Source organism: Microcaecilia unicolor, chromosome 13 (genome assembly GCF_901765095.1).
Source record: "Microcaecilia unicolor chromosome 13, aMicUni1.1, whole genome shotgun sequence".
Lineage (NCBI taxonomy): Eukaryota > Metazoa > Chordata > Amphibia > Gymnophiona > Siphonopidae > Microcaecilia > Microcaecilia unicolor.
This window is the reverse complement of record NC_044043.1, coordinates 82,089,710-82,103,154: the sequence shown is the minus strand read 5'-3', so window position 1 is coordinate 82,103,154 and position 13,445 is coordinate 82,089,710. Positions and strand designations below refer to the sequence as shown.

The 13,445-nt window shown below is 43.6% G+C and overlaps 1 protein-coding gene across 1 annotated transcript in view; it reads left to right on the top strand.

Moving 5' to 3' along the window:
• Positions 1-13,445, top strand: part of CHD5 (chromodomain helicase DNA binding protein 5) — a 192,126-nt gene that overhangs the window by 157,051 nt on the left and 21,630 nt on the right. The window contains 2 exon segments of the mRNA XM_030222487.1: positions 8,571-8,734; positions 11,218-11,332. Of these exon segments, the coding sequence (XP_030078347.1) occupies positions 8,571-8,734; positions 11,218-11,332 (279 nt within the window).

The following is a 13,445-nucleotide window of genomic DNA, read 5'->3' as shown; positions in this document are numbered from 1 at the left end:
GCACTTCAGGCACGCAGACCCAGGTCCATCCCCCCCTACCTGTTACACTTGTGGTGCTAAGTGTTGAGCCCTCCAACCCCCCCCCCCCAAACCCACTGTACCCACATGTAGGTGCCCTCTCTTCACCCATAAGGGCTATGGTAATGGTGTAGAGTTGTGGGGAGTGGGTTTGGGGGGGATTTGGGGGACTCAGCACCCAAGGTAAGGGAGCTATGCACCTGGGAGCTTTTTTGTATTTTTAAAAAATTTTTAGAAGTGCTCCCTAGGGTGCTCGGTTGGTATCCTGGCATGTCAGGGAGACCAGTGCACTACAAATGCTGGCTCCTCCCATGACCAAATGCCTTGGATTTAGCCGGGTTTGAGATGGCTGGCATTTTTTTCCATTATCGCTGAAAAACAAAACTGGCCATCTCAAACCCGGTGAACTCTGGCATTTGGCCAGGCTAAACCATATTATCAAAAAAAAAGATGGCCGGCCATCTTTTTCCATAATACGGTTCCGGACGGCTGTTGCGCCGCCGCCAAAATAGATCGCTGGTGAACTATTTCGCCGGCAACGTTCGATTATGCCCCTCTCTGTGTTGTAAATATTCTATTTTAAAATATAGTGTTACCTTAACAAGGTTATACCTGAAACTACTTAAGTTTCAAGTGGCACTGAGTCTTCTGAGACTTTGTTGTCCTGTAAAAACCTAACCCCCTATTTATAGCATAAAAGTCAATTGCTCCATTGATACTGTATTCTGTTTAGTCTGAGGCAATTACAGCATGCAGGAGCTACCGATCAATAGCATCCTACATGAGGGAGAAGACTCGTGACATTTCTCACTTGTAGATCTGAACTATGGACTAACACACAACCACGGTACTTTTATCCTACATCTGAGCTAAAAACACAGAAATAATAAAGCCCTTAAACATTGGTAAAATATGTTTGCTATAGAAGTTTGCTCTGAATATGGGTAAGGCCTGGATTTTACATCAAAGCATTTAATACAGTTCACTCATTTACTTTTTGTCGGACCAACAACAGGGTTTCCAGATTAATAATAAAAGGCTACTTATTTAACAAATACGTACAATAAAATGAAATAAACCATGCATAACTAACAAATACATAAAATACAATACAATAAACTATGCAATTAGTCTAAATAGATATAAATTAGTGCTGTCCATTTAATGCGATAATAACGCAATTAATGCACTAAATGCATAACGCACTTTAAAATTTGTAATGAGTTAACGCTGACATCCACCTATTTTTTAAAGACAGTTTAGCAGCCATATTTGGCCACATGAGAACATTGGGATATCTTTGGCCGGTTTAAAGATAACCAGCTAGCGATGAATGTTGCCTTAGCCGCTTGTCTTTAAATTGGCTAAAAATGAACCAGATATTCGATGCCGGTCACTAGAAACGGCCCGGCATCGAATATCCAGGCTTAGCGCCGACCGCAGGAGTTAGCTAGACTCCCTCCCGTGGTCTGAATAGCAGCCCCTATATTCTTGCACAGAAGTGACACATAAGTTCGGGCACCCAATTATAGTGTTGCCTTTAATACATATTTCCTCAGATTCTATAAAGATCGCCCAAATTTGGATGCATAGGCCAGATGAATGTGCAAGTTATTGAGTTAATGAGGTGTTAACAATCAATAATTGGAGTTAATTGGCATAAAAATAAATAAATAAATAAATAAATAAATTGTATTTGCACTCGCATCTGGCCTAATCATTAATCTGTAACGTCTGCGCCTAAATTCCATAATGCGCAACTCAAAAGGGGCGTGACCATGAGACGGGCATGGGCAGATCAGGAGCACTTCCAGAAATTAGGCACCATGTATGTTAAAAAATACTCAGAATTCCACACCCCGCTAGAGTTTCATCAGGTGTATGAACTCATGATCAAAGCTGGGCACAGGAATCTGCTCTTAGCATTATTCTATTAAGGGCACCTGGCTTGGAGTGCCCTTACATTTTAGAATGGATCTTTCTAGTGTCTGTCTTTCGGTAACATTTAGCGTCCCTTTTACCAAGCTGTGGTAAAAGGGGCCCTGCAAGTGCATCGGCATGAGGATTCGCCGCGCACTGAGGCTCCCTTTTACTGCGGCAGGTTAAAAAGCCATTTCCCAGGGCAGTCCTTACTGCTACCCATTGAAGAGGCAGTAAGGGCTCCTGTGCGCACCAGGCAGTATGCGGGGCTGCCCGATTACACCCAGGTAAGCCCCCAGCACTAGAAAATAAGAATGCCAGAGTTGGCGTGCAGCAGAGTCCAGGACTACTGCCAGGCTCATTTGGTAGCCTGGAAGTAGGCCTGATTTGCTGCATGCCAACGCAGCGGTAGCCCTACTGTCCTTTAGTAAAAGGGTCCCATACTGAATCCGGCTCATTGGGGGTAATTCCCAAAAGGTCACCTAAAGTTAGGTTCTGGGATGCTTCACATTGAACGCAGATTACATAGTGATAATTAAAAGCACAATTGCTGTTTTAAAATATAAGCATAAGGCTGCATTTATGTTGGTATTTTAGACACAAATTTTAGGTGGAAGCACTTGACGCTAGCTCAATACCTGGTGTAAAAGCTTGCATCTAACTGTAGGCAGTACAGCATGTAACTGTGGGACCCACCCATGCCCCTTCGAGGTTCACGCCCTCTTTTACAGTTGTGCACTTTGGAATTTGTGTGCACAATTTATAGAATACCACACACATCACTGCTAATTAGCACCAATTAACACCAAGCAGCTTGTTAGCTAATTAAGTTATGCACACAACTGCCCTTATTCTATAACTTGCATGCAGAAATTTGCACATTTGTCTTAAAGTTGGGCGTGCAACTTTATGGAATTTGGGGATTGCAGATTACCTTTTTGCTGGCATAAACTACTTAACTGTACATATGGAAGGTAATTTTCTAACAGGTCACCTAGGTTGAGAGGGCAGGAAGGCTCCTATCTTTAGCTTATTTTATAAAGACACATAGAGGGGCATAATCGAATGAAAACGTCTACCTCCATGGGCGTTTATCTCCGAGAACGGGTCCGTGAAGGGGCGGACCGAACCGTATTTTCGAAAAAAATAGACGTCCATGTTTTATTCGACAATTTGTGAGCTGGGCATTTTTGTTTTTCAGTGATAATGGAAAATGAAAGCGCCCAGCTCAAAAACAAATAAATCCAAGGCATTTGTTCGTGGGAGGGGCCAGGATTCGTAGTGCACTGGTCCCCCTCACATGCCAGGACACCAACCGGGCACCCTAGGGGGCACTTTTACAAAACCAAAAAAAAAGGTAAAAGAGCTCCCAGGTGCATAGCACCCTTCCCTTGTATGTGGAGCCCCCCCAAATCCCCCTCAAAACCCACTGCCCACAAGTCTACACCATTACTATAGCCCTATGGGGTGAAGGGGGGCACCTACATGTGGGTACAGTGGGTTTGGGGGGGTTGGACGACTAAGCATTAAGCAGCACAATTGTAACAGGTGGGGGGGGGATGGGCCTGGGTCCACCTGCCTGAAGTCCACTGCACCCCCTAACAACTGCTCCAGGGACCTGCATACTGCTGCCAGGGAGGTGGGTATGACATTTGAGGGTGAAAATAAAAAGTTGTGAAACATCATTTTTTGTGGTGGGAGGGGGTTAGTGACCACTGGGGGAGTCAGGGGAGGTCATCCCCGATTCCCTCTGGTGGTAATCTGGTCATTTAGGGCACTTTTTGGGGCCTTATTCGTGAAAAAACAGGGTCCAGGAAAAGTGCCCTAAATTCTAGCTACAAACGCATACTTTTTTTCCATTATCGGCGAAAGGCGCCCATCTCTGTTCGGGTGATAACCACGCCCCAGTCCCGCCTTCACCACGCCTCTGACACGCCCCCGTCAACTTTGTACGCTTCCGCGATAGAGTGCAGTTGAAAACGTCCAAGTTCGGCTTTCGATTATACCGTGTTATTCGTTTTTGGGAGATAAACGCCTATCTCCCGATTTAGGTCGCAATATAGGCGTTTTTGTCTTTCGATTATAAGCTGGATAGTGGCTTGTGTCTTTATAAAAATTGCCCCAGCAAAACCATAGAAATCACAGCTAAAATGAAACTGTGGACATTTGAGCCTGCTTGAGAGCAGATATAAATTTTCACGCACATGGTCCAGGCAAACACTTGCATTTTTTAAAGGACGTGTTTAAATCATGACTACGATCATGCTTCTCCCAGTTCTCATGTAAATTTTATACGTGGATCCTGCGCCTAAATTTACACGCGGGTGCAGGATCAACTTATAAAATTTACTTGCAAACAGGATGCTAGGAATTATTAGGAAAGGGATGTTAAATAAGACTGAGAATACTATAATGCCCCTGAATCGCTCCATGGTGCGACCTCACCTTGAGTTTTGCATTCAGTTCTGGTCATTGTACCTCAAACAAGATGTAGCGGAATTAGAAAAGGTTCAAGGAAGAGCAACCAAAATGATAAAGGGGATGGAACTGCTCTCATATGAGGAAAGGCTAAAGAGGTTAGGGGTCTTAAGCTTGGAAAAGAGATGGCTGAGGGGAGCTATGATTGAAGTCTACAAAATCCTGAGTGGATTAGAACGAGTAGAAGTGAATCGATTTTTTTTACTTGTTCCAAAAATACAAAGACTAGGGGACGCGCAAGGAAGTTACATAGAAATATTTTAAAAACAAATAGGAGGAAATGTTTTTCACTCAATGAATAGTTAAGCTGTGGAACTCTGCCAGAGGATGTAATAACAGCAGTTAGCGTACCTGGGTTTAAAAAAGGTTTGGACAAGTTCATGGAAGAAAAGTCCGTAGTCTGCTGTAGAGATAGACATGGGGAAGCTACTGCTTGCCCTGGGATTGGTAGCATGGAATCTTGCTACTCTTTAGGTTTTTGTCAGGTACTTGTGACCTGGATTGGCCACTGTTGGAAACAGGGCTAGATGGATCACTGGTCTGACCCAGTATGGCTATTCTTATGGGGTTTTTTTAATGTTTGACAATGTAATCAAACTACAATATCCTAGAATTCTAACGATATTATTAATATTTTTCAAAAGGAGAAAAAGCCTCAGTTATAAGGGATTACTCCGTTGTTGGTGTACCAACATAAGGGAGGTCCCTTATATCATCATGGGCAAAAAACTCCTTACATGATATAAAGCTACTGCTTAAAGCGTTTTCCAAAAAATATATATATTTGTAGACATACGGCTACTGCTCAGTTACAAATTCTATGCACTTATCTTTTAAGTCTTTTGAATCCTTCCTCAGGGTCCGTGGTGTCCGACTCTAAAGATCTAACGAAAAAACACAAACGTGTAACAAATGAATCTCTCGGAACATCAAATATATTCTCTAACTCAGTCATTCTTACCGAGTGCTTTTTGATCTATTCTCTCTGGCTACTCAAAGCTGTAAAAATGGCCGCGCTTTATCTAAGCTGAGACTTAAAAGATAAGTGCATAGAATTTGTAACTGAGCAGTAGCCGTATGTCTACAAATATATATATTTTTTGGAAAACGCTTTAAGCAGTAGCTTTATATCATGTAAGGAGTTTTTTGCCCATGATGATATAAGGGACCTCCCTTATGTTGGTGCACCAATGACGGAGTAATCCCTTATAATTGAGGCTTTTTCTCCTTTTGAAAAATATTAATAATATCGTTAGAATTCTAGGATATTGTAGTTTGATTACATTGTCATATGTTAGTTGGGTAATATCCTATAGAGCTCTTATTTGAAATTCAGTTTTTTTAATGTTCTCATTCACAAACATACCTACATCTGAGTTGCTTAGAAGTAGGACTGTGGACACTCTCTACCTTACTGTTCACTGTATCATGTCAGCTTTTGTGGGTGTATTGTTTTTTTCTTATAGTTTATCTAATAAAGCACATGGAACTTGAAAAAGAAAGGAGTTTGTTTTTATTCCATGTACTTTTATGTGCAAAGTATTTTTATAAAGGGCATTTTGCATATGTATACGATCATATATGCAGAAAAAAAAGCTTTTTAAAATAACTCCCAAGACAGCTGAATATCACCGTTACATGTATAGGGGGTCTTTTACTAAAACACACTTTCGTTTTTGCACTTAGCATGCCGTAACAGCAAAATTTAAAACACGTGCTCTCTGCAATTTCCAGATTGGAAACTGTACTAGCGTGCATAAATCTGTTTGCAAATAGTACAGATGCACTTAGAACCTCCTATTGAGGAGAGGCTAAGTGATCCCAAGCTAACTTCAAGGTGATGGTAAGTACAGTGCGCTAACTGTAGAGTGCAGAGCACACTGATTCTATCCAGGTAGTGCTAGAGGTGGCTGATAAAGTGTTTTCATATCACAAGTACTGTTGATAGGTACCTTTTACTTTATTCATTTGATTTACTACCCAGCATAAAAATATACTGACTCCACTACATGCAAATCTCTCTCATGAATATTCATGGTAGTTATCCTGAAAACCTGACTGGCTGGGGTGCCTCCAGGGCCAGGTTGGGAAACTACTGGTGTAAGGAAATTATTACACAAGGCATTTTACACACATGTACTATCATATATACAGAAAAATGTTTTTTTTTTAATAGCAGAAAAGCACTTAGGCGCTACACATATCTGCAGAAATGCTAGTATTTTAAACATTTATACATGTAGCACATGCACAAATGTGAGGTCCTTGGTTATAGCGTTGCTCTGATAGTGCCAAAGTGGTCTATGTAGATATTTTGCAACACTGTCCAGATAGTTCTGCTGAATATCTGTCTCAGCGGGACTTGACCAGGTAGCAGTTGCTAGTACCTGGATAAATACTCATAAATATTGACCCCAAGAGCTGTGTGTATCTAGGATGAGGTGCGTACTGTGACCTGACAGATTTCTTTTGCAAATCCTTGTTATGTTTTGGTGAACTTTTACAGGATAACTTAGATCATACACATCTTTGAAATAATCCTCCTCAAATAAGTGTACGTCACCTTGTTAGTTAATTAAATGTATAAAATGTTATCAATTTTTCTCAATTTGTTGATAACTTTATTAAAAATGGGAGGAAAAGCCTTAACTGACTCCTTATTGGCTACAGAGCCAAGCAATTCCAGGAGTTCATGCTGTCAACATTGGCTGAAAAACCTCCCCCCAATTTTTTATTCATATAAGTATATGCAAAATTCAAATGAGCTCTTTACTTAGCTTTTAAAGATGCATCAACTCTTCATATCATCAAATATCTCTTTTCTATGGCCAACAGTGGCTAAAGTCTCGCCAACTTTGTCAGGGCTCGTGGAACATAAGCTTACTCCACTCCGTGTCTTTTCGACATTTATGAGTAGGCACCTTTACAGTACTCACAAATGTTTTAGCCAGGCAAATGATGAGATAGAATTCTGGCTCCTCCCACGACCCTAAAAGGGCTTGTATTTGGTTGTTTATGAGATGGGCGTCCTCGGTTTCCATTATGGCCAAAAACCGGGGACGACCATCTCTAAGGTCGACCTAAATGTTGAGATCCCCGACCATATTATTGAAACGAAAGATGGACGCCCATCTTGTTTTGATAATACAGATTTCCCCGTCCCTTTGCGGGGCCATCCTGTGAGGACGCCCTCATGAAAACCTGGGCGCCCCGTTCGATTATGCCCCTCCACGTCTTTGAATACGTCAAATGTGTATTTCTATGATTTCCTTCATATAAATATGGGACCATTTGAAAATATTAAATAATATTAATAAAAGTCTCAACATATTTCCAAAAACAATCTGGTAGTTTTATAAAGCTGGTTGATGTTTAAGGACCTCAACTGTTGAGATTAAGGCCCCTTCCATAGACAATGGCTGGGGATGAAGAAACATTAGTCTTGCACAAAAGATTAAAGATGGAGGAGTATCCTAATGGTTAGTGCAGTGGGCTAAGAGTGAGAGCAACTATGATTTCCGCTGTAGCTCCTTTTGACTCTGGGCAAGTCACTTAACCCTCTATTGCCCCAGGTACAAAAACTTAAGAGCCCTTTTACCAAACAGTGGTAAAAAGTGGCCTTAGCAAACCCTTACATGGGACTTTCTCACATACTAAGACCATTTTTACCTTCAGGGGTAAAATGGCCGATTTTCCTATTTTTAGTATTAGCGCATGGCCATTATCACATGAGCCCCTACTGCCACCTGTTTTGTAGGTAATAGCGACTCATGTGCTAAAATTGGTTAGCGTGTGGCAATGCCCATTTGCCAACTGATTAGTGCAGAACATGCACATTCCCAAATTATCATGGGATGCCTTAGCGCGCCCTGTGGTAAGCCATTTTTTTTATGCAGTAAGCACCCACAGCTTTGTAAAAGGACCCCTTAAATTATGAGCCCACTAGGGACAGAGAAAGTACCTTTATATGAAATGTAAACCACTTTGGTTGTACCACAAAAAAGCAGTATTTCAAATGTGTTACCCTTACTCTTCTCTACCCAACTGCGTACTTAGTTTTGTAGGTTTCTAATTGTATTGTTGGTGGGATAACAGTAGTTTCGCCTTTCTTCCTAACATGTTACACATGCGACTCCTCTCTCCGTATTTTGCAGTTCTGAACCAGTTAGAGGAACTGTTGAGTGATATGAAGGCAGATGTTACCCGGTTGCCCTCCATGCTGTCCAGGATACCTCCAGTCGCTGCACGGCTTCAGATGTCAGAGCGGAGTATCTTGAGCCGATTGACAAACCGTGGAGGTGACCCAACAGCTCAGCAGGTCAGACTAGAGGCAGAGAAAGAAGGGACTACATTCCTGGCTGCCAAGACTAGCTCATGCAAAGACTGGCAGCCTGGGGTTGATTCCAGTTCAGTAGAAAGATAAAGGCATGGTCATTTTTCTCAGGGCATAGAGAAAAAAATTGCAAACGGGCACCATAGTTTTGTATTGCACGGTACAGGTTTGTGTGATGGAAGCGCTTGACCAAAATCTATTTAAGATGTGGGGCCTGGTTTTTTAGAGGCTGATCGGTTTCAGTTTCAGATTTGGCACAGAAACCAACCCAATATCTAGGTTTGGGTTTCGGCTGAAAACATCAGTGCATTTTTGGCTGAAACTGAAACTCTCCCTCCCCCCACAATTTCTCTCTGTCCCCCTTAGGCCACCTGACCATCTCCTGAGCCAACTGTCACTCCTCCCCCCCCCCCCCCCCCCCGCCAGTACCTCTGCACTCCCACCACCCTGGCCTATTCTTAAATGCCATAGTGGTCTAGTGGTGCTGCCCCCCCCCCCCCTTCAGGTCGCCTGGGCAGCCTCTTCCCGGCAAGATCAATCCCTAGTCGCTCTTGCCCCCACTGGATCCTTAGCCAATATGGCTGCCATGACTGCCAGGGAGGTCCCGGCAGCCATTTTGGGATTGGAACCAGCATAAGCAGGAACAACTGGAGTTTGCTTCAATTCTATAATAGCATGTGGGTGCCCAGATTCCATAAAAGTGTACAAGCACAAACCAGCATTGGCATGCCAAAATGTACGTGCACCCACTTTCAGCCGGTCAGACTGGCGTAAATGGTATGCGTAAATGTGGAAAGCTATGTGCGCATCTTATAGTATTCTGTAAGATACACATATCCACAGGAGGTACACCTGTGTTCCACCCGGGCCCTGTCCAGGTGTATGCTGCCCTTGCCAGTGGCGTAGCAAGGGTGGTGCGGTTCGCCGTTGCACCCCCCCCCCCCCCCCCGGGTGCAGCACGATGACAGCCCCCCCCTCGGCACATCAACACCCTCCCCCCCGACCCAGTGCCTACCCTCCTCAACTCCGTCCAACCAGCTCCCGCCCCCTACCTTTAAAGAAATCTCAGAAGCCGTGGCGAGGCGCAGCGCCTCGCGCCTGCATGTAAAAGAAGTGTGGATCGTCTCATCGGGCCTTCCCTCACTCTGTCTGTCCCGCCCTTGCGGAAATAGGAAGTTGTGTCAGCGGAGGGCGGGACAGACAGAGTGAGGGAAGGCCCGATGAGACGATCCACACTTCTTTTACATGCAGGCACGAGGCGCTGCGCCTCGCCTCGCCACGGCTTCCGAGATTTCTTTAAAGGTAGGGTGCGGGAGCTGATTGGACGGAGCTGAGGGTAGGCACTGGGTCTGGGGGTGTTGATGCGCTGAGGGGGGGTGTCATCGTGCTGCACCCAGGGGGGGGAGCTGGCAGGGAGCACCCCCCTTGAGCTGACACCCGGGGTGGACCGCCCCCCCTTGCAAATATGCACAATGCCACTTACACTCATCCTTTTAGATAAGCATTTGGTGCAAATGCACCCATAAGTGGCAATTAAGACATCATTCACGTGTGTATGTGGTGCCTAACCGCTGGTGAACAATAATAGAATTGCCCTTATTGACTGCATCATATTGTCAGTGGTGGAAATGAGATATGAGGCCCAATGTTAAAAATGATTTAATGACAAGGAGAGGCTCTTGGCCATTTAAATCGCTTTGTCGGTGCTAACCAGCAATATTCAGCTTCATATAACTGGACAGTGCCTCTGAATATTGTAGTTAAACAGCCAACCCCAAACCCGTGAGATTTGGGCAGGCCGGGGGCAGACTGGGCAGAGCATGGCCCTAGCTGGTTAGCGAAGATATTCAGACCGCTAACTGGCTAGATAAGTGCATAAAGTTAGGACAGAAAAATAGCTGTCCTAACTTTATATGCCAAGTTCAACCGGGCACCGTCTGAATATTGTCCTATGCCCACTGCCGCTGTTCTTTCTGGCACCACCACATCTTCAAAAGGACTGCTGAGACTTCCTGTGACAGTCATTAAGAAGTGGTGGCACTGAGTAGAGCAGTGGTCGCAGACAGGAAAGTGTAGGTTCTTTCCTGGCCACGAGGCCATCAGGTCTCTTCAAGATAGGCCCGGGGGGGGGGGGGGGGCTGTAGTGTGCAGGGGGTTCCTGGAAACAAATTTGGGGGCAGCGGTTCCCAATGACCCTTTCTGCCCAGGGGCCCAGATCACTGTCAGTCCACCCCTGGCACAGGGCAAAAGACTTCATGTTTGGCAGGACTTTTTGTTAAATACAAGAGAAACTGAGCACATTCTGACTTTGGCATCTCAATTCTTCTCGCCGCAACCTATCCAACGTGGGCCTTTTAGATTCATTTTCAGCTGACTAGATTGCAGTTGAAATTTAGCTTGAAGCATCGAAAGGCTTGGATAAGTCTTGCCTTCATATTACAATTAGAAATGTTTTTCTGTTTCTTCAGGGTTCTTTTGGCTCCAATCAGATGTACAACAATAACTTTGGCCCAAATTTCCGAGGCCCCGGACCAGGAGGGATTGTCAACTACAGTCAGATGCCTCTGGGGCCCTATGTGACTGGTACGTTGAGATTTAACTGAAGAAATTATAGTCGAAAAATTTTCAGTGGACTACGTAAGCCCAGACGACATTAGGCAAGCCAGATGTTTTCTTTCTTATCAATAGATATTTAGCCGTTTCCAGGATTGTCTTCTCTTGCAGTCTTCAGTTCGAACTGAGGTAAGGCCACTCTTCTCTATATGTGCTACACTTGTGGTGTCTTGTCTCATTACTCCTCTTTGCATACTAAGCTATGGCACAATTGGTCTTCCTGTGTGTGATCATTGTAAAGAGATGGATAGAGATAAAGAATCAAAAATGTCGTTCACCACCTCCATTCTGTAGAATTCCTGAGCCACGTTAATGGCCCAGTATCTGGAGGTATTCAACTTGAAGCATTTCTTCATGTTGCAACAAAAGTTGTTTGAACCAGCTTAGGAAAGATTTGTTTTTGTCCTGGGGTGGGGAGACAAAGACTTCTTTCCATGTATTTGTCTGAGCACATTTACCAGGTTTTGCAGGAAAAAAAAAAGGCCTAAGTGTTTAGATCATACACTTCGCCATGTTAGTATGATCAGAAAATCTTTGAAGTCTTTAGCTGCAGAAGAACAACGTAAAGCCATATTGATGGTGTCAAGGCTAGGTAGATCTTTAGGACATCAGATTAAGAACCGTGTGCACATATGATAAAATGTATTGAATGCTGATTTATGACAATGAAGATGGGAAAGTATCTGAGTTTGTGTGATTGTCAGGATCTATTTTTAGGGTTGACTGCAGCTGCTCTTTGACACAACCTCTCACCAACCCCCACCCCAGAAGCTGCTCCCTTAGGCAATTGCCTAGTCTTATTTAATGGTTGGGCCAACCCTGACCAACCTTTCTGTGAAGAAAAGGTTTTCAGATATTGCGCCTGACGACCTCCTTGAAATAGCTCACGCTTGTGGAATATGAACCCCTGACTCCAAGGGAGTCTGTAACCTAAATGCAGTAGCTTAGACCACACAGCAACCCTAGCAAGTCTTGACTATCCTATTTTTTTTAAGTTTCAATATCCTTATTGAAATTTATTTAAATAAAAACACAACACAAGAACAAAACCATATAGAACATTTCCATTCAGCTGCATACTATTTTGAATTTAAAACACATAAAATAAGCAGTAACATATTGATCCAGTTTTTCCCAGGGGCTTAGCCAGAGAACAGATTGTGGGTGGGCCTAGGCAAGAAGTGGGTGGGCACCACATGCTCTCCCCCACCAGCACCAAAAAAATATCTCAGCTGGCGAGAAAACGCTTCTTTCCATCTTGGCTTACCATCAGGGGAAAGTCTTCAGCTGATAGAGCTTGGGATCTCCACCAGCTACCACTAAACGGGTGCTACCGTTGAGTGGGCCTGAACCCTAAGTGGGTGGGCCCTGGCCACTGGTTTTTCCTACATACAAGGAAGTCGCACTGTGGCCAGTTTCCCTAATTGGGCTACTTAATTGTATTCATCTCTAAAGGCCCCTTTTACAAAGCGGAGGTACCCATACCGCTGCTTTGCTGTGCATCATTTCGGCACTATCGCCAGACACCTGCAGCGCTTCCTTGAGTTTAGCTTGTGATAGGCCTCCAACATTGCTCCCCAGACAAAAGTCTACATCACTTATGACATCATTAACAGTAAGCTGGTGCCCTCTTTTTGTTTTTTTTAAATAATGGTAGATTTACAACGCAAACATTTTTGAAAGCGTGAAAATCGCGGGAGGGGGGGGGGGTCGTACTAAAGTCGGTAACTTTGCTGTGTTTAAAGATAATGTCATTCCACTTGGCACATAATTGTAGAAAGTAACTGCAAATAAAGTGTAAAATTTCATGTTGAAATTCCAAGCCGTTGCTGAGAAAACAGCAAACAATTCTAGGGTTTTTTGTTGTTGTTTTTCATCTCACCCTGTATCTTTGAGTAGGTCTTGATCATCTATCTCAGTCTGTATTATTACATGATTGCTGAAACAACCAGGTTTTAAGGCATACCTTGAATTTTCTACATATATCTTTATAATAAAAGGTCAAGTCATGTTTCGGTCAGCAGGGGGAACAGTAATCCAATATTTGACCAAGATTTGAAGCTAAAGCAAAGAAAATTCGCAT